The sequence below is a fragment of the Falco peregrinus genome, unplaced genomic scaffold, assembly GCF_023634155.1.
Source record: "Falco peregrinus isolate bFalPer1 unplaced genomic scaffold, bFalPer1.pri scaffold_40, whole genome shotgun sequence".
In the NCBI taxonomy this organism is placed as follows: domain Eukaryota; kingdom Metazoa; phylum Chordata; class Aves; order Falconiformes; family Falconidae; genus Falco; species Falco peregrinus.
Window position 1 is genome coordinate 1,583,971 of NW_026599607.1, and position 21,585 is coordinate 1,605,555.

The window sequence follows — 21,585 nt, forward strand, 5'->3', positions numbered from 1 at the left end:
ACCCAATTTGGTGTTGTATGCAAACTCACTGAGGGTGCACTCAAGCCAGATCATTAATAAAGTTCTGAAGCAGGACTGGCCCCAACACTGAGCCCTGGGGAACACCACTCCTTATGGGCCGTCGTCACCCGAATTCACTCCATTTACTCCCCCTCTTGGGGCTTGGGTGTCCAGCCAGCTCGAACCCAGCGTGGAGAACACCCACCGAAGCCATGAGCAGCCAGTTTCTCCAGGAGAATCCAGTGGGAGATGCAGCCAAAAGGCTTTCCTAAGGTCCAGGTAGACAGCATCCACAGCCTTTCCCTCATCCACTAGGCAGGTCACCTTGTCCCAGCAGGAGATCAGATTCCTCACGCAGGACCTGCCTTTCATACATCCATGCTGGCTGGTCCTGACCTCCTGGTTATCCCGAACCTCCCTCCTACCCTTCTTGTAGGTGGGCAGCACGTGACTAACATTCAGCCTTCTTGGACCTCCCCAGTTAGCCAGCACTGTTGAAAGTCATCGCTGTGGTGAGGCAATAGAGAAACAGACCAATGATTTTCAGAGTGTCCCTGCCTCACGGGATGTCCATGGTCAAGGACACAATCAAAAGCACAGAGGGGCTGAGCTGGGCTCTGTGAGCGCTGGCAGGGAAGAGCCCTGGGGCCAGAGAAAGAGCTGCTGGCAGGGACAGCTGCAGGCAGCAGAGCCCTGGGCAGGGAGGGGGGAGATGCTGAGGGGAACCCTGATGCAGGGCAGATAGGGGCACCTCCTGGCCATGGTCTGCCGTGCAGGTGCCTTCCCTGAGCAACACACCTCTGCTCTCCTCTCCCACCCAGCACAGCCTTTAGACCGTTGGTTCCATGTGTTTCAACAGCTCCTGGTCCAGCAGAGCAGCAGGAGGGATGAAGTGCATCTCTCCTGCTGCCACGGTGCCATTTCTCGCTGAGCACAGCCTGAGGGTGACTGCCCTGCACTGCTGCTGTGTGGGAGGTGGTGTGCCGGGCTGGGGAAGGGGAAGGAGTTCCCGAGTGTCCCTTTGTCTCTCTCCTGGCCTTGCTCAGATGCTATTGGCATTGCAGACAGGCTCTCTGGCAATAGGGGTTTCAGCTGCCGGCTCAGGCGCAGACCTTGTGGGTCCTCCCGTGCAGACATGTCCTCAGCAAGGAGGTGTCCCAGCTTTCCCCAAACCTGTGATGCTGTGGGCAATGCAGTCTGTGAGGCTGGGGAAGGAGCTGAGTCTCCTGCAAGAACTTGCCATGGTCAAGACACTTGACCACCTACTTCGGGTGTCCACCCAAGCTGTATGTGCCTGCCAGGGCACACAGTGAGCCCTGGGTGTCCTTGGATAGCAGTGTGGTGCTGAGCCTTCGGTAAGGGATGAGGCATTCTGTTCTCTGCAGTGGATCCCTCTGCTCTCAGCAGTGCCTGGCTGCTTGTCAGGGTAACATGGCAGTGTGATCACTCTCCATCTAAGAAAGGAGCAATTGCCGGGCAGCTGGGAAGGAGAGGGATGGAGAGAGCAGAGTCCCTGCCTCTGCCCTCAGGCACAGACAGTGCCCTTGCCTCTCAGCACTCACTCTGCTCTCCCTGAGCACAGCACAAAGCCCTCCTGACCTGACTCTGGCCATGGCCGTTGCTCAGCACGGGCAGAGCCGATGCTGACAGGCCCTTCTGCGCTGGGAGCAGTTTGGGCTGAGCCAGTGCAAGGCCAGGACTGGCCCCTGCCCCCAGGGTTCCCATGAAGCCCCTGCTGCAGAGCAGGGCTCACTGCTGGGCAGCCAGCGGGCACAGCCCCTGCTCCTCACAGCACACTCGGCCAGCACTCAGCACAGCTCCAGCCACGGCTCTGCAGGGAGCTCTCCTAGGAACGGCAGAGGGGGGGACATGGGGCAGCGGGGGCGCATCTAGGAGAAACGGCTTTCACTTGGCTTAACAGAAGAATTGCCTGACTTTTCACTACTTTTCCTCCTTGAGCAGGTTCCCATGCCCAGAGGCAGCAGATGTCCAACAGCAGCTCCATCACCCAGTTCCTCCTCTTGGCATTGGCAGACACGCGGGAGCTGCAGCTCTTGCACTTCTGGCTCTCCCTGGGCATCTACCTGGCCTCCCTCAGGGCCAACGGACTCATCATCACTGCTGTAGTATGTGACCACCACCTGCACACCCCCATGTACTTCTTCCTCCTCAACCTCTCCCTCCTCGACCTGGGCTCCATCTCCACCACTCTCCCCAAAGCCATGGCCAACTCCCTCTGGGACACCAGGGACATCTCCTACTCAGGATGTGCTGCACAGCTCTTCCTGATTGTCTTTTTCCTTTCAGCAGAGTGTTCTCTCCTCACCGTCATGCCCTATGACCGCTCCGTGGCCATCTGCCAGCCCCTGCACTACGGGACCCTGCTGGGCAGCAGAGCTTGTGTCCACATGGCAGCAGCTGCCTGGGCCAGTGGGTTTCTCTGTGCTGCGCTGCACACGGCCAATACACTGTCACTGCCGCTCTGCCACAGCAATGCCCTGGGACAGGTCTTCTGTGAAATCCCACAGATCCTCAAGCTCTCCTGCTCGCACACCTACCTCAGGGAAGTGGGGCTAATTGTGGCTGGTGCCTCTTTATTCTTTGGGTGTTTTGTTTTCATTGTTCTGTCTTACATGAAGACCCTGGGAGGATAAGGAGGGTGAATAGATAACAACCAACAGAATGAGTCTGGCCGAGAAAAGATAAGAAGATGAGGAACAGATGGTGCCAAGGGGAAGTAACACTTTGCTGTTAATTGATGAGTGTATAAATTTACTTAAAGTGTCCTTTGTTTGTAGTTAACCAAACAGGGATTGCCTGGTATGTAATGCTTAGCTTAAGTGAGAGAGAGGGGGGGGGTAAGAGATAGGGTAGAGTTTAACGATTATGATAGTTTGCTTAGCTGTTTAGGGTAAAGTTGTAAGATTTAACGATTGTAATAGTCTGCTTAGCTGTTTAGGGTAAAAGTTGTAAAGTTTAATGACTATGATAGTCTGTTTAGCTGTTTGCCAAATCTTACACGGTTTGCTTGGGTGCTGTGACAAGGTGTACGGGAGTAAAGGGCTTCATGACCATGTAAGTCCAGCTTTATGACCATATAAGTCCAAAGAAAGATTACAGCCTTGCAAGAACAAGCCAAAGCCGGTTCTGCGGTTTGGACAAAGAGCAGGACGTTACTGAGCCTGCGCCAGGTGTGGGGGCAACTAGCGGTCACGAGGAAGACTCACCTGCCTTCATCCTCAGGACCCCTGACGACCACCACCAGGGGACACTGCGCAAACTCAGTTGAGAGAAAAATATGGAAATGACTCGCAGAGCTAATTTTAATACAAAGCGGGGATAGGTAATGCATATGTATAGGCGTATTACGACATAGTTATGAATATGTAATGAGTTGCCTTATAAAATCACGCAAGTTTTCGCGCCAGGCGCGCACGATTTTTGGCGGGACTACCCCCGTGCTGCCCAGCGCTGATTAAACATACCTACTTTACAATCTTACGGATTGTGGAGTCCGTTTTCCGCGCGTCATAAGGAACCAATCTGTTTAAAGCACGCGACCTCTGATAACATAAATAAACTCGTGCTTCTGCACAATAAGTCGGCATTTGCTAGCATCAAACAGCGCCCTGTCTATCCATCGCAGCAAACTGGAGACCCCGATGTGATGGGTTTATGAACCGCCAGGCTGAGCGGCAGGCTGCAAGTCCCACAGAACGTTGAATGAGCTGCTGAAAGGTAGCAGGAACCGGCAAATGAAGTCCCTCTGGAACTGAGAGATGAGCTGTGGGAAACATGGGAATCAAGTGTCTTCCCCTGTGAGGGATGTATATGGACTCATAAAGGGTCTTCTAGTCAGATCCGGGAGCCCATGCCTCAGTCTCCTCAAATGGTGACCCCTATGGTGGTGTTCCCAAGCCTTGGAAGAATAAGGACGGAACTGGTCGATAAAAAAGGCAGCTCGTGGAAGAGGGCTGCGTTCCGGAGGAGACGGCTTGGCTGAACGATCGTCTTGCTGTCTGGACCAGGCGGACAACCTAAACCCCGAGGATAACACCTGTATGCATCGAGACAGGTGAGCAGCCAAGAAACTTTAGAGACTTGGAAAGAATGAAAGTGTGTACAGACAGCAGCCAATTGTATGATGCTGCCGTGGAGGGGAGCTCCGTGTCGGGAATGCATTTAGCACCTTGGTGGCAAATTCTGACTACTCTTTGCCAAGTGTGGACTAATTCTACTAGCGGTGCTAAACCAGAGGAAGCTGTAAATTCCACCGACAGCGCGGCTCTTCTCAAGACACCGTCAGCGATGGCGATTCTGTCCACACCTCCTCTGCCCCCAAAGCTTCTGTCACTGACTGCAGCGACCCTCACAACACAGGACCAAGCACGGGAACAGGACAACTCGGACAATGATTTTATTGACAATGATAAACCTTTTGATCCAGGTCCTACAGATCTGGAAAAGGAGCTAGACCTTTCCCCCACCCCCTTGTCTCTCCCGATGCATTGATTGTATTTTGGGGGAGGGTGAAAGGGGGTCTGAGGGACTGGTGGCAGGAATGCAAGTGGGAAACACTTAAGTGATGGGTTTTGGGAGTGGCTAGGGCATGTTCAGTATTTTGTCAGACAAATCAACCTGCAGAGTGGCAGCCTGTGCAATACGAGGCTGTTACAAGGGTTAAGCAAAGCAGTGCGGGAAGGGAGGATTCATAATACATTTGCTATGTCCCTTCTTGAAGTGATGGCAGAGCCTTATACACTCACACTGCATGATTGGAAGTTACTGCTTTGTATGGTACTAACTGATACAGTATATGATGTGGTTATCTGATTTTTGTGAGGTATGTGTAGTGGCCTTGACTGAAAACCTTAATCGGGGAATTGCTGTTAACTATGAGCAGTTAGCTGGAGGAATTAACTGTGCCGATTCTGTGACTCCTTCCTGCACCTTCCTGAGATGAATGGTGGCCACACTCCCATGTTACCCTGAAATACCACAAGGCACTGCTGAGAACGGTCTGACCCACCACAGACCAGTAAAGGTTGTAGACTTTCATCAGAACTCAGCATCCCACCCACAGCAAAGGATACACAGCTCATTTCACCCACCCCAGCAGTGTTTTCTCCATCACAGAAACTCTACGCATCTACGTGGGGCTTTCAGATCGCTAATGGGTGCGAGGGGACAGGTTTCCATTCTGGAGGGCAACGCACTGCTTGGAAGGGAACTTCAAGGAAGTGAACCCAAGGTCGGGTTTCGCTCCCTGACGCTGTTGAGCTAGCTCGAGAGATAGCCACAAGCCCCCAGCCAACTTCCCCCCACAGTATCCTCCATTTCTTCACTCCAGAAGTCACCCATCTGCCTATACAGAAAGTGCAGGAGAAAAAGTCAAAACCCTTGCAAAGGTCCAGGTACAAACCATCCCCTTCTTGCCTCAATACGTATGGGTGCAGCAACCCCTTTGATGTCCCACAGTTACCTGGAAATGGCTGCAGGAGTATTTCCACCGTCATTTCCCCAGACACTACGGTGAGGATGACCAGCCTGTATTTCTCCCAGTTGTCCTTCTTGCTTTTCCTGAACAAAGGCTGGATGTCTGCCATTTCCCAGGACCCCAGAACCTCCCTGATTGCTCGGACACATTTGAGGGCACCATCCAGAAAGGGTGCCGTGATCAGACCGAGGCACTTGCAATGAGCCTGCCCAAGGCGGGTGAGATGAACCTCCCTGGGACAGTGGCCTTTGTTCCTGCAGTCACACACAGGAACGGCCGGGCCCTGGGAGGTGTCCCCACCTCAGCTGGCCTCATGCACTGCTGCCGTGGTTGAACCCCAGCCTCACGCGCACAGGGGTGCTCAGAGGCACGAGCCCGTCCCTGGCACGTGCGGAGGCAGAGCACTGCAGCAGGCACAGTGACTGCCTGGCCTCCTGCTGCCCCTGCCAGAGGCTGGCAGCACCTCAGCCCGGGGGTGTCGCGCCCTGCTCGGCACCTCTCGGAGATGGCCCTCGTCATGAGCAATGGGCACGGGGACCTCAGTTCAAGGAAGCACGTTGCAGTGCTGCATTCAGGTGGTCTCCACAAATCCAGAACATGTTATGGAGGCCAGCACCGTCACAGAGTGCCCGTTGCCTGCCCCTGCCTGCGCTCACAGGACTGCCATGCAGCACGGCGGTGACCAAGCTGCCAGAGCACTCAGGCCTTACACCAAGGCATGGGGTCAGAAGGAGAGTGTGGAAGTGGAAGGAGGACAGCACTGGAGAGCCAAGGGCTGGTGTTCCCTGGTACTGCTGCCATGCCAGGAACCTTTTCCCCTCCGTCTGTGGACACAGGAACAGTCCCTGCAGCTCCAGAAAGGCCTTGGAAGGAAGAATCCCAGCAAAAATAAAGTTGCCTAATGGCCCTTTGGCTTTGTTAGATGAAGAGAGAGCAGGGCACCTTCAGAAAAGAAAATCACAGAAGGAATTAGAATGGGGATGACAACTTTATCAGAACAGAAATACCACAAGTAACTACAACAAATTCAGAAGACAGTCTGGGTCTGTGATGAACTACATTATAAATGCTATTCATAATTTTATTCCTTCAGAACATCCAGTTATCAGTTTGCACATTGCACCCTTCAGCTCCTGGTTCCTCATGCTGTAGATGAGGGGGTTCAGTGCTGGAGGCACCACCGAGTACAGAACTGCCACCACCAGGTCCAGGGATGGGGAGGAGATGGAGGGGGGCTTCAGGTGGGCAAACATGGCAGTGCTGAGAAAGAGGGAGACCACGGCCAGGTGAGGGAGGCACGTGGAAAAGGCTTTGTGCCGTCCCTGCTCAGAGGGGATCCTCAGCACAGCCCTGAAGATCTGAACGTAGGACAGAACAATGAAAACAAAACATCCACAGGCTAAACAGGAACTAATCACAATAAGCCCCACTTCCCTGAGGTAGGTGTGTGAGCAGGAGAGCTTGAGGATCTGTGGGATTTCACAGAAGACCTGTCCCAGGGCATTGCCTTGGCAGAGCGGCAGTGACAGTGTATTGGCCGTGTGCAGCGCAGCACAGAGAAACCCACTGGCCCAGGCAGCTGCTGCCATGTGGACACAAGCTCTGCTGCCCAGCAGGGTCCCGTAGTGCAGGGGCTGGCAGATGGCCACGGAGCGGTCATAGGGCATGACGGTGAGGAGAGAACACTCTGCTGAAAGGAAAAAGACAATCAGGAAGAGCTGTGCAGCACATCCTGAGTAGGAGATGTCCCTGGTGTCCCAGAGGGAGTTGGCCATGGCTTTGGGGAGAGTGGTGGAGATGGAGCCCAGGTCGAGGAGGGAGAGGTTGAGGAGGAAGAAGTACATGGGGGTGTGCAGGTGGTGGTCACATACTACAGCAGTGATGATGAGGCCATTGGCCATGAGGGAGGCCAGGTAGATGCCCAGGGAGAGCCAGAAGTGCAAGAGCTGCAGCTCCCGCGTGTCTGCCAATGCCAGGAGGAGGAACTGGGTGATGGAGCTGCTGTTGGACATCTGCTGCCTCTGGGCATATGGTCCTGTCAGAGGAGAAAATGTACAGTGATAATTTATGGGAGACTTCTGCAAGCACAATCAAAGCCATTTCCCACAGACCATCCCCCCGTCACACACAGACATCCCTCTCTTTTCTCGGAGACCTTCCTGCAGCTGTGTGGCTGCAGCCCTGCTTGGTGCTGGCCGTGTGGGTGATGAAGAGCAGGGCATCTGCCCACGGGCTCTTGACCAGCCAGCCCCACTCTGCAGCAGTGGGTGGGGGCAGGGACCAGTCCTGGTGTTTAACTTTGTCCTCTGAAACCAGTGCCAACGCGGAAGGGCTGGTCAGCGTCTGCAGCGCCAGTGCTAAGGAACGGGAAGGGTGAAGGCACTGTAAGAGAGCTTTAGTTTTTTTCACAGCTCCCCCCCATCTCTCCTGTTGAGTATTTTCAGATGTCAGAAAAGCAGAGCATTTTTGCTGCCCTCCGGTGGAACAGAGTGAGGTCTGTGAGGCAAGAGGATTGCCTGTGGGTGAGTGCCCAGTGAGGGGAGGTGGTCTGTCCTTCTGGTTCCCAGTTTCTGTGGGCTTGCACCTTCCTGAGATGAATGGTGGCCACACTCCCATGTTACCCTGAAATACCACAAGGCACTGCTGAGAACGGTCTGACCCACCACAGACCAGTAAAGGTTGTAGACTTTCATCAGAACTCAGCATCCCACCCACAGCAAAGGATACACAGCTCATTTCACCCACCCCAGCAGTGTTTTGTCCATCACAGAAACTCTACGCATCTACGTGGGGCTTTCAGATCGCTAATGGGTGCGAGGGGACAGGTTTCCATTCTGGAGGGCAACGCACTGCTTGGAAGGGAACTTCAAGGAGGTAGCCAAGTGCCCTAACAAGAGCATCAGGTTCAGGGAGAACCAGCCCCTTGCCCAGCCCCACATAGGGCATTGCCCACAGCCCCACGGGTGAGAGGAAAGCTGGGACACTTGTTCCCATGGACACACCTGCAGGAGAGGACCCACAAGGTCAGAGTGTGACTCTGCAGCTGAAACACCCATCCCCAGAGAGCCTGACAGCAAGAGCTAGAGAATAAAACTAACCCAAAACGGCAGAGAAAGAAGTAAAATTGCACTGATGGTCTAGGTAAGAGTGTCCAGGGCGAGCGAGCCAGGCACTGAGGGCAGCGTTGCCCTTGCCCAGCTCTGCTCGCCACCTCCCACACACCAACACTGCCGGGCAGCTGCTCTCAGCCCCTGTGCTCTGCAGAGGGACCGGGGCACGTGGCTGCAGAGCTGCACCGCGGCTCTGCTGGAGCTCTGGCTGCAGAGGGGGTGGCTCACGCCTCGGGACCCCCAGCCCTGAGGGCAGAGGCTTTGCTGGGGGGAGAGCAGGCCAGGGGGATGCCTCAGAGAAAGGGGTCTGCACTGCACATGGTCAGAGAGAGCTTTCTGATTCTCCCTTCCACAACAATTCTGTCTGAAGTTTCCTATCAGTCCTTGCAATATCCTGGATGTCAGGAGACTTTCCTTGTGGGAGGTATCTCCCTGTGCCAGGTCTTTCCCTGTCAGTGCTCACAGACCACATCTCTGCCTCTGTGCACTGGCCCCGCACAAACGTGCCTCTCTGAAGGGCACTGGCTGGGCACAGGGTCCTGTCCGCAGGGGGAAAAGGGCAGCTCAGAACGACCCTGATGGCTCCAGCAAAGGTGCTGCTGCTGCTGTTCATAGGCGGAGGAGTGGCTGAGGGCACTTCAGGAGGCTCCTGGCAGACCTCCTCATCACTCAGAGTTACAGCTGGCAGTCTCAGGGACATCTTCAAACTCGAGCTCTCCATTAACATTTCCGCCTTCCCTCTCCTGCCCCCAACAACAGAAAACTGAAAACACAGATTGAGGAGAGCCCTGGATTTATCATAGCAATCCCTGCGCTGACCTTCGATACAAAAAGTCTCATCCAGACATATTCTGAGGGTAACCTATACTTGTAAGCAGCGCTCACCCTTGCGGCACACTCTCAACAGCAGAGAGATCCTTCCCTATCAGGGCTCAGTCCATACGCCCCCAGAGCTGCACGGGAGCCCCCCAGCAGGCTGAGAGCTGCCCCTGGCAGGCGGCAGAGCCCCTGCCCCAGCACACAGCCCCCTGGGCTGCAGGGACCCTGCTGGCAAGGACAGCCCTGGGCACCCCTGCCTGCACAGCCACCTTCACAGCCCTGCAGCCGGCCCTGGCACAAGGCAGCCCACATGCCCTGGTCCTCCCACGCTGCAGCAGGGAAGCCCTGCTCTGCAGCACACTGGCCTCCTCCACAGCACAAGGCTCCCACACGGTCCCACAGGCTGGGGGGGCCCCAGCTGCTGCAGACCCGGCTGGGAACTGCAGAGGCATTGCCCTGCAGCCACACACTTACCGGCTCCAGGGCTCTGCAGATTTCTCCAGCAGGGAGCTCTCAGCAGCCTCCCACCAAGGGCTGCTTTTGAGCTCTCCCTGCCTCCCTCCTCTGCCCCTCTGGGCTCCCTCCAGCTGTCCCTGGGGCTGCAGGGGAACCTGCTGGGCAGCAGGATGAGGCAATCCCTCATGGGCCTTGCCTCACCTGGGGGGACACACTTATTTCCAGCAGTGGCAATTCTCTTACTAGAAAAAGTTTTGTGCAGGAGTATCAACTTTTGTTAACGCATTACTAGAGAGGACACCAGGAAGACTGCAGCAAAGGACCCAAGTACTCCTAAAAGAGCGTGTGTGCATGTGTGTGCCTGGTGGTTCTGCAGTCAGGGGCAGGGAGGATGTCTTCAGTGCTTCAGTAAGCCCTGCAGAGCCCATTTCAGCACTTCATGGCACAGTCCGAGGGCTCAAGACTCAGCTCTCCCTTGCCCAGGCCATGTCTCTGCTCTGAAGCAAAGCCTTTGCACCCCCGGGCTCGGGGACACTTGGTACCAGGTTGCCTCATGGCCAGGCAGAGCTGGGCTGGTGCCACAGCTGGGGGGCTTCAGCCCAGATGTGCAGCAGTGCCCTCAGCCAGGGGCCCACGCAGAGGCAGCTGCAGCCCGTCCTGTTGCAGACAGAGCTGTGACCCTGAGGGAACCAAGTGCCAAGGCAGGTGGCAGAGCTCAGCACAGCTGCTCGGCAAGGACAGCAGCCTCCAACAGCCCAGGCATCCACCACGCGGTTTAGACCGGTGAGGCAATTCCAGGGCACCCGAAGGAGCGTTCCCTCCTTCTGCACAGGCCACAGCCTGCCAGTGTGGGACCTGGGGCCTGCACTCTGCTGCTCTCCTGCCTCACTCCCCTGGGAGATGAGACTCCACCATTGCTTTGCTCCTAGTACCAAGGTGGACACGAATGATGCAGGGTTTCAGATCCAGGGGAGCATCACAGCTGCTGGCCCATCTGGCAGCTGTGCTAGAACGCTGATGCAAAGAACCTGCAGACACCTAAACGTGCATTGTCACTGCGCTGCCCTGTGGCTGTCAGCGGGCGGTTACTTGACCACTGGCTTGCAGGATCCCACCAAGCCTCTGTCTCGCTGCTCCCCTCCTTCTTCACTCACCTCGATGTCTGTAGGGCTGTTCTCTCACATCATTCTCACTCCTCTCCCTTTCTGCTTTGTCCTTTGAGAGACCAGCCTGAGGGGTCTTGCCATACAGGTTAGCCTATGGCAGTAAGGTCTCCCAATCGCCTCCTGATACCTAAGCTCCCAGAAGTCCAAAAGAGACACCTCTCACTTCAGGACAGCCCACCTTCAGGAGCTGGGTGGCTGCAGGCTGCGCTCCAGAAGGGCACAACTCTCCGGTGGCATCGCTGTGTGATCAGGGAGCCCCATGGAGAAGACACCCCAGGAATGCTGCTGGGTACCTGTGCACAGGCAGCTGCAATGTGCCCTCTGTGTCCCTGGCTGCAGGGGGCAGAGCGGAGATCCTTCTCAGGTATGATGAGGCAGCATGAGGAGTTTGCAGATCGGTACTTGGAAACTGGCTGCCTCTGCTCTCAGCAGCGTCCAGTTCCTTCTCTGGGAAGCACTGGGGGTGACAGTCCTGCAGGTCAAGGAGCTGCCAGCACAGGGCAGCTGAAACCAGGGCGGGTGGACAGACTGGCTGTCCTCAGTCCGCACAAAGGGACTGTCTCTTTGCCTCTCAGGGCCCACCTGATGGCACCTGCAGTGCAGCAGGAATGGCAGTGCCAAAACCACTCCTCAGCTGTGGTGGGGCAACCGGAACAAAATACACAGAGAAAAATCCCCTCAACTCCGCTCCATAGTTGGGTGAACACGGGGTGGCAATGCTGTGAAGCCCTTTGATGCCCTGAGTGTATTTAATCCTAGATCACGCCACGTTCCTATTTCGCTACTGCTGTAGGGAAGGACTGACTCCTGCAGAGCCCACAGCAGAGTCTCCTACTCCCTGGAGCACCCTCAGCAAAAACCAACTCATGAGAGATCTACTAAAGGTCTTTGGGAAAGCAGAGAGGCCTTTTCATTGGGGTTCCTCTGAGAAATATGTTAGGTTTTGCTCAGCAAAGTCTTGCCTAACTCTTTTCCCTCTCAGACAATCTCTGTGCCAGGAGGCACCAGATGCCAAGTGGCTACCCCTTAACCCAGTTCCTCCTCCTGGCATTGGCAGACACGCGGGAGCTGCAGGTCTTGCACTTCTGGCTCTCCTGGGCATCTCCCTGGCTGCCCTCATGGCCAACAGCCTCATCGTCACCACTGTACTGTGCGATCACCTCCTCCGCACCCCCATGTGCTTCATCCTCATAACCTCTCCCTCCTCGACCTGGGCTCCATCCCCACCATTCTCCCCAAAGCCACGCTCAGTTTCCTGTACGACCAGAGCCATCTCTTACTGAGGATTTGCTGCCCAGCACTTACTGATTCTCTTTTTCATTTCAGCAGAGTATTTTCTTCTCACTGTGATGGCTTATGACTGCTTATGAGATTTGCCATCTACCTCGCCAACCTGACAGCCTGCAGTTGTGCGTGAGGAGCTCCACAGTGGATGTCATTTCCCTCAGCTTTACAAAACTCTGGCCATGGTCTCCCTCAGTGTTGTTCTGCCCAAGTGAGGCCATGATACTCTGGGTGCGAACAGAAAGAGATGAGTAAAACACCAGCTGGATGGTCAGGCTGAGAGAGCAGTGGGGAAGGGCTCACACCCCACCTGGAGGCCACTGGGACATACTGGGGCAGTGTGGGCAGCACAGGGGACTCTCCTGATTACAGTTTAAGAGCTGTACACATGACCCAGTGGAGGCAACTCTCACAGTGTCTGTCGGTGGCACCAAACTGAGAGGAGCATCCCTGTGCCCTAGGGATGCCACGGAGGGGAACCCTGGCAGGTGGGGTGGCCGCCCTGGCAGGAGCTGCACAGATGCAGGACGGACCAAGGGCAGAGCCTGCACCTCCCTCGCATGGACTAACACCCTGCAGCTGCAGGGCCTGGGACCTGCCTGGCTGGGCAGTGTCTGTGCAGAAAAGGCCCTGCTGGTGCTGGGGGACAGAAGGCAAAACACAATCCCAGCCCGTGACCTGGTAGCAGAGGCAGCCAGCCGTGCCCTGGAGCGTACGAAGAAGTGCCTTGCCAAGAGAGTGAGGGAAGTGATTGTGTCCCCACGCTCATCCCTCGTTAGACCCCCTGTCCATGACCGTGTTCATTTTTGGGCCCTGACTGTGGAGGGAAGGGGGGAGGGAGCGGCTGGGTGGCTGCTGGGCTTTTGGCCAGAGACAAGCCTTGACAGCAAGGAAGATGTGTATAATTCGGAGGGAGTTGAGGAAGGAAGGGAGGCAACAGAAAGTCCCCAGGACTTGGAGGGCCACGGTTTCATATCTTTGGCAAACCCCATTCAGAATATGCTGGGAAGTGATGCTGACATTCCGAACCAACAAGGTCCATGGGCAGGCAAAGCTGTGCCTGTTGTTGTGACCCTAAGGAGACCCACACGCCTCTCTAAGGTGACCTGCACACCTACGGCATAGATCATGCTGGGGCTGAATCTCTTGCCTGGCTTCAATGGCCCCCCGAAGCCATGGACAAAGCTTTGGGTGGAGGCCCCAGGTGAGGCTGGTCAGGGCCAGGAAGGCCTAGGGATGCTCTCAGGGCCCTGCCCCCATGGGATCCCACCTGCCAGTGCCCTCAGCAGGCCAGGTTCTCCTTCCCTCCTGTCCTGGGCTGTGCTCTGCTGCTCTCCTTCCCCACTTACCTGGGCATCAAGGACACCACAATTTCATAATCACTACAATCAAGACTGGCACTGCTATTCACATCCCTGAGCATCTTGTCCTCTTTGTGGAGACCCAGGTGCAGGTGAGCATCAGAGTGGGCAACCTGTTTGGTCTGAGGAACTTGCCCACAAGCCCCTGCACTCTTGGCATCCTTGCTTACCTGTCCTGTGAACACCAAGGAGACTGATTCCCCCAGAATAAACCAGACTATCTCACCCATTGTTTCTCCTGCCATAGTATCTCACAATCCAAACATTTTTTTAATTGGCAATAAATTAATCTTTGCCAAGGCAACACATCTCTGTACATGAAAAGAATCATTAAGAGATTTCTTTGTCTTTATCTTGACCCATGAGCATTGCTGGTTTATTTCCTTCCTTTGTCCTGTTGAGTCAGTGCAGCGAATGAGCAGCTGAATGTTTGTCTCACCATTGGTCAAGGTTAACCCACCACAGGACCACATCAGGACTGCTGAGCCCACAATGGGGCTCCCCAGCACAAGCGAGACCCTGACACATCACAGCAAGTCCTGCAGAGGCCAGAAGGATGGTTAGGACCTGGAGCATATTATGGGCAAAGGGAGGCTGAGAGAGCAAGAGTATTATTTGAGAAATTGTTCTGAATGAAAGACTGGAGCGCTGGACCCAGGCCAGCTGGTGGGATCTCAATCAATATTTGTTAGAACACCATGCCATGAGAACATGATCTTGTTGGAGGTGTCTGACAATGGCCTTCCCTGAGAGACCAATGTGGCAAGAGCTATGGGACTTGTGTGTAACAAGTGTCAGTAGGAAAGTGGCTCCCTTTATATTTAGAAATGGTGATGGAGTTGTGTATCACTGGGCAACGGAGGAGGACAGAGGTGGCCATGCAGCAGTGGTCCCTAATGAGGGCTGGGGTATATGACCAGGCTTGGAAATGAGCAGTGTTTGGGAATTTGTGGGGAAAATTTCCCTTCTGCAGCTTTCTGAGGGTGTGCAGGGAACACGGCACAGATCTGGCCCCTCAGTCCCGCTCCTTTGGTGCCTTGCTTGCTTCACCATGACCCCTGGGTCTGCACCAGGACACCCTGCTGTGTGCCCCCACCCTGCACACCCACACAGCTGAGCTCTCACTGGTGTTTCCCTCTCCCTGGCCCTTCCCAGCCCAGCCCCCCCCCCAGCTCTGCCCACCTCCCCTGCCCTCTCCCCAGCCCAGGCAGACACAGCAGCCCACGCGGGGCTGGCCCCATGCAAGTGCCCACCCAAAGGGGGCTGCAGAGCTCTGGGCACTCACCCCATGGCCATAGACCATCACAAGGGCACAGCAGATGCTGGTGGGCAGAGAGGGGTCTCCTCCTGCCAGTCAGCCCCAGGGCTGGCACCAGCCATGGCATGAGGACACAGAGGCCATTGCCTCTCTCTGTCTGCTGCTCCTCTCTCACAGGGACCCTGCTTGCCCACTCCTGGCAGCCCCTCGGGGCCAGTCCCTGTCCCCAGCACCAGGCTGCTGGCCTGGGGGCTCCCCAGGCACCTCCTGCTGCACCAGGGACACAGCAGCCTGCCCCAGCTGGGGCATCCACAGAGACACCTGCTCTTGCCCAGGGATGTGGTCTCAGGCATGGCCCTGAGCAGGCGGTGCTGCTGTGCAGGGCAGCGGTGCCTGAAAGCCCAGGGAGATGGTCCCAGGCACATCCCTCTTGGTCACCCACCATTCCCATGGGCACTGGGCCCCCACACGCCAAGGCTCAACACAGGCCCATGCCCTAACGCCTTGCCCCATGCCCTCCTCCCCTGAGCCATGGGGAACCCAAGCCCAGCAGCATGGTCTTCTGGGGGCAATTCCTGCAGCCTGTTCCTGAGCTCAGCTTTGGAAGAAGAGACCAACCTCCAGATATAGGCATTGAAAAAACCCACCCTTTTATTACTGAGATGTGACACAGGAGTATATATGTACCATCCTCCCTGGCGCATGTACAAAGGCCTCTGGGTCAGGGAGGCTGGGTTCGTGCTTTTGGGGAAGTGGAGTGAGGAAATACATTGAAGTAAAACCATGATTGTCATAGATGGAATGTTAAACACACATGATGTCCTATACGTGACTTGAAAATACCTTGTAAAGAGCCACAGTCAGTTCATTGCCGCTGAGAGACACCTGACTGCATCAGCTTCTTCAGTGCGTCCTTCAGCTCCTGGTTCCTCATGCTGTAGATGAGGGGGTTCAGTGCTGGAGGCACCACCGAGTACAGGACTGAGACCGCCAAGTCCAGAGATTTGGAGGAGACGGAGGGGGGCTTCAGGTGGGCAAACATGGCAGTGCTGAGAAAGAGGGAGACCACGGCCAGGTGAGGGAGGCACGTGGAAAAGGCTTTGTGCCGTCCCTGCTCAGAGGGGATCCTCAGCACAGCCCTGAAGATCTGAACGTAGGACAGCATGATGGAAACAAAACAGCCAAATGCTATGAAGGCACTAACCACAATAAGCCCCACTTCCCTGAGGTAGGTGTGTGAGCAGGAGAGCTTGAGGATCTGTGGGATTTCACAGAAGACCTGTCCCAGGGCATTGCCTTGGCAGAGTGGCAGTGAAAAAGTATTGGCCGTGTGCAGCGCAGCATAGAGAACATCACTACCCCAGACAACAGCTGCCATGTGGACACAAGCTCTGCTGCCCAGCAGGGTCCCGTAGTGCAGGGGCTGGCAGATGGCCACGGAGCGGTCATAGGCCATGACGGTGAGGAGAGAACACTCTGCTGAAAGGAAAAAGACAATCAGGAAGAGCTGTGCAGCACATCCTGCATAGGAGATGGCCCTGGTTTCCCAGAGGGAATTGGCCATGGCTTTGGGGACAATGGTAGAAATGGAGCCCAGGTCAAGAAGGGACAGGTTGAGGAGGAAGAAGTACATGGGGGTGTGGAGATGTTTGTCACACACTACGGTGGTGATGATGAGTCCGTTGCCCAGGATGGCAGCCAGGTAGATGCCCAGGAAGAGCCAGAAGTGCAAGAGCTGCAGCTCCCATGTGTCTGCCAATGCCAGGAGGAGGAACTGGGTGATGGAGCTGCTGTTAGACATCTTCTGTTTCTGAACACAGGGACCTGTTGAAGGACAAAAGGCAGGGACAATTTAGGAGAGACTTCTTTGAGCCAAGTGAAAGCCGTTTCTCCTAGATGCGCCCCCGCTGCCCCATGTCCCCCCCCTCTGCCGTTCCTAGGAGAGCTCCCTTCCGAGCCGTGGCTGGAGCTGTGCTGAGTGCTGGCTGAGTGTGCTGTGAGGAGCAGGGGCTGTGCCCGCTGGCTGCCCAGCAGTGAGCCCTGCTCTGCAGCAGGGGCTTCATGGGAACCCTGGGGGCAGGGGCCAGTCCTGGCCTTGCACTGGCTCAGCCCAAACTGCTCCCAGCGCAGAAGGGCCTGTCAGCATCGGCTCTGCCCGTGCTGAGCAACGGCCATGGCCAGAGTCAGGTCAGGAGGGCTTTGTGCTGTGCTCAGGGAGAGCAGAGTGAGTGCTGAGAGGCAAGGGCACTGTCTGTGCCTGAGGGCAGAGGCAGGGACTCTGGTGAGTCCCTCCAGCTCCTTCTCAGCTGCCCCGCACTTGCAGCTTTCTGTGATAGAGTCCAATTACACTGACATGTGTCCTGGTTTAACCCTGGCTGGAAATTATGTACCACAGGGATGCTCACTTACTCCCCCCTCACCCATAGGTATGAGGAGAGGAATCAGAAAGGAATGTAAATCTTGAAGTTTGAGACGAGAAAAAAATCATAAATGCAGTAGAATAAAAATGAAATTACAATAACAATAATGAGAATGACAGTTATAATGAGAGGGAGGTAGTCGGGGGTAATAAAATCCAACAAGAAAGGAAGGAAAGGAAGGAAAGGAAGGAAAGGAAGGAAAGGGAAGGGAAAGGAAAGGAAAGGAAAGGAAAGGAAAGGAAAGGAAAGGAAAGGAAAGGAAAGGAAAGGAAAGGAAAGGAAAGGAAAGGAAAGGAAAGGAAAGGAAAGGAAAGGAAAGGAAAGGAAAGGAAAGGAAAGGAAAGGAAAGGAAAGGAAAGGAAAGGAAAGGAAAGGAAAGGAAAGGAAAGGAAAGGAAAGGAAAGGAAAGGAAACGAAAGGAAACGAAAGGAAACGAAAGGAAAGGAAACGAAAGGAAACGAAAGGAAACGAAAGGAAACGAAAGGAAAAGGAAGGAAGGAGGGAAGAATGGAAGAAAGAAACAAAGAAGGAAAGAAGGAAAGAAACAAGGAGGAAGGAAAGAAGCAAAGAGAGAAAGAGAGAAAGAAATGAAGAAAGAAAGAAAGGAAGAAAGGAAGAAAGGAAGAAAAAAAGAAAGGAAGAAAGGAAGACAGTGATACACAATACAGCTGCTCATCACCCACTGACTGATGCCCAGCCAGTCCCCAGCATCGACTGGCAGACCCCAGCAAACCCCACCAAGTTTATATACTGAGCATGAACATGTTGCATCACCTATAAACAACCAAAAATATCAGTGCATTTTCAAAATTGTTCTCAAAAGTCCTTCCCACTTAGATGAAAATTAACTCTATCCCAGCCACAACCAGGACACTTTGTTACCCTAAAAAGCAAGCAGACACTGCTGAAGAGCAGAGGGATCCACTACAGAGCACAGAATGGCTCGCCCTTTCTCGAAGTCTCAGCACCCCCCTTTCTAGCCAGGGACACCCATGGTCACAGTGTGCCCTGGAAGCAGCATGCAGCTTGGGTGGACACCCCAAGCAGGTGACCGAGGGTCCTGATTACGGTAATTGTTAAAGGAGAGCCAGCTCCTTCCCCAGCATCACACACTGCATTGCCCACAGCTTCACAGATTAGAGGAAACATGGGACACCTCCTTGCTGTGCTCACATCGGCACAGGAGGACTCACAGGGTCTGTGCCTGAGCCTGCAGCTGAAACTCCCATTCCAACCGAGCCGGTCAGTTATCCCAAAATCATCTGAGCAAAGCCAGGAGAGAGACAGATGGGCACACTGGAATGCCTTTCCCTTCTCAAGCCCTGCACAGCACCTCCCAGACCAGAGCAATGCAGGACAGCCACGCTCAACGCCTGCAGCTGTCCCTGCCAGCAGCTCTTTCTCTGGCCCCACGGCTCTTCCCTGCCAGCGCTCACAGAGCCCAGCTCAGCCCCTGTGTGCCCAGCTCTGCCCTGCAGCCGCTCTCTGCCTGCAGGCCTGAAAGAACAGCTCCCCCAGAGCCTGAGGGAAAAGGAGAGCTGATGCTGCTTTGATCTGGATGCTGCTGCAGAGGGAAGGCACTTGCTGACCTTCTTCATAAACATCACTGTGATGCTCTGAGAGTCTCTGCCCCTGCTCTGACCTACACAGTTCAGATTCCATTCCTACCAAGATGAGCAAGATAAAAATGGAAGCAGAGATTCAGGCAAGAAGAGACTCCAGCAGAAAACCCCTGCCGTGAATGTGCTCATGAGAAGTCGCCTTGGAAATGAGGTGGGCATGAGCAGAAGCTGCGAGCAGCCCTGACCAATGCAGCACCCACGCAACAGCACGAGAACATTGCCCTGACAGGGTTCGCTCCTTCCACCTACAGATTCTCCCCGCAGCCTCACGGGAGCCCCCCGGCAGGCTGAGGGCTGCCCCTGGCAGGCGGCAGAGCCCCTGCCCCAGCACACAGCCCCCTGGGCTGCAGGGACCCTGCTGGCAAGGACAGCCCTGGGCACCCCTGCCTGCACAGCCACCTTCACAGCCCTGCAGCCGGCCCTGGCACAAGGCAGCCCACATGCCCTGGCCCTCCCACGCTGCAGCAGGGAAGCCCTGCTCTGCAGCACACTGGCCTCCTCCACAGCACAAGGCTCCCACACGGTCCCACAGGCTGGGGGGGCCCCAGCTGCTGCAGACCCGGCTAGGAACTGCAGAGGCATTGCCCTGCAGCCACACACTTACCGGCTCCAGGGCTCTGCAGATTTCTCCAGCAGGGAGCTCTCAGCAGCCTCCCACCAAGGGCTGCTTTTGAGCTCTCCCTGCCTCCCTCCTCTGCCCCTCTGGGCTCCCTCCAGCTGTCCCTGGGGCTGCAGGGGAACCTGCTGGGCAGCAGGATGAGGCAATCCCTCATGGGCCTTGCCTCACCTGGGGGGACACACTTATTTCCAGCTGTGGCAATTCTCTTACTAGAAAAAGTTTTGTGCAGGAGTATCAACTTTTGTTAACGCATTACTAGAGAGGACACCAGGAAGACTGCAGCAAAGGATCTAAATACTCCTTAAGAAACCTGTATCTGTGTCTGCTTCTGGTGGTTTTACAGTCAGGAGTTGGTTTTACAGACAGGAGGTTTTACAGAGAGGATGTCCCCAGAGCTTCAGTAAGCCGTGCAGAGCCCATTTCAGCACTTCATTGCACAGTCCGAGGGCTCAAGACTCAGCTCTCCTTTGCCCAGGCCATGTCTCTGCTCTGAAGCAAAGCCTTTGCACCCCCGGGCTCGGGGACACTTGGTACCAGGTTGCCTGGGAACCAGACGGACAGACCACCTCCCCTCACTGGGCACTCACCCACAGGCAATCCTCTTGCCTCACAGACCTCACTCTGTTCCACCGGAGGGCAGCAAAAATGCTCTGCTTTTCTGACATCTGAAAATACTCAACAGGAGAGATGGGGGGGAGCTGTGAAAAAAACTAAAGCTCTCTTACAATGCCTTCACCCTTCCCGTTCCTTAGCACTGGCGCTGCAGACGCTGACCAGCCCTTCCGCGTTGGCACTGGTTTCAGAGGACAAAGTTAAACACCAGGACTGGTCCCTGCCCCCACCCACTGCTGCAGAGTGGGGCTGGCTGGTCAAGAGCCCGTGGGCAGATGCCCTGCTCTTCATCACCCACACGGCCAGCACCAAGCAGGGCTGCAGCCACACAGCTGCAGGAAGGTCTCCGAGAAAAGAGAGGGATGTCTGTGTGTGACGGGGGGATGGTCTGTGGGAAATGGCTTTGATTTTGCTTGCAGAAGTCTCCCATAAATTATCGCTGTCTTTTTCTCCTGTGACAGCACCATATGCCCAGAGGCAGCAGATGTCCAACAGCAGCTCCATCACCCAGTTCCTCCTCCTGGCATTGGCAGACACGCGGGAGCTGCAGCTCTTGCACTTCTGGCTCTCCCTGGGCATCTACCTGGCCTCCCTCATGGCCAACGGACTCATCATCACTGCTGTAGTATGTGACCACCACCTGCACACCCCCATGTACTTCTTCCTCCTCAACCTCTCCCTCCTCGACCTGGGCTCCATCTCCACCACTCTCCCCAAAGCCATGGCCAACTCCCTCTGGGACACCAGGGACATCTCCTACTCAGGATGTGCTGCACAGCTCTTCCTGATTGTCTTTTTCCTTTCAGCAGAGTGTTCTCTCCTCACCGTCATGCCCTATGACCGCTCCGTGGCCATCTGCCAGCCCCTGCACTACGGGACCCTGCTGGGCAGCAGAGCTTGTGTCCACATGGCAGCAGCTGCCTGGGCCAGTGGGTTTCTCTGTGCTGCGCTGCACACGGCCAATACACTGTCACTGCCGCTCTGCCACGGCAATGCCCTGGGACAGGTCTTCTGTGAAATCCCACAGATCCTCAAGCTCTCCTGCTCACACACCTACCTCAGGGAAGTGGGGCTGCTTCTGTGTGGTGCTTGTGTAGCTTTTGTTTGTTTGTTTTCATTGTTCTGTCCTACGTTCAGATCTTCAGGGCTGTGCTGAGGATACCCTCTGAGCAGGGACGGCACAAAGCCTTTTCCACGTGCCTCCCTCACCTGGCCATGGTCTCCCTTTCTCAGCACTGCCATGTTTGCCCACCTGAAGCCCCCCTCCATCTCCTCCCCATCCCTGGACCTGGTGGCGTCAGTTCTGTACTCAGTGGTGCCTCCAGCAGTGAACCCCCTCATCTACAGCATGAGGAACCAGG

General features: G+C 55.4%; 2 protein-coding genes across 2 annotated transcripts; both read right to left on the reverse strand.

Annotated features, from left to right (window-relative positions):
• Positions 1 to 6,570: 6,570 nt before the first annotated feature.
• Positions 6,571 to 7,524, reverse strand: LOC129783398 (olfactory receptor 14C36-like). The gene has a single exon (XM_055793373.1). The coding sequence runs from the start codon at positions 7,507 to 7,509 to the stop codon at positions 6,571 to 6,573; it is 939 nt and encodes a 312-aa protein (XP_055649348.1). The 5' UTR covers positions 7,510 to 7,524.
• Positions 7,525 to 13,097: 5,573 nt separating this feature from the next.
• On the reverse strand, positions 13,098 to 16,752 carry LOC129783399 (olfactory receptor 14C36-like). Its single transcript, XM_055793374.1, has 3 exons — positions 15,845 to 16,752; positions 15,639 to 15,773; positions 13,098 to 13,149 (listed from the first exon to the last, which is right to left on the reverse strand). Exons 1-3 carry the CDS (start codon positions 16,750 to 16,752, stop codon positions 13,098 to 13,100), a joined length of 1,095 nt encoding a protein of 364 aa, XP_055649349.1.
• Positions 16,753 to 21,585: the final 4,833 nt, after the last annotated feature.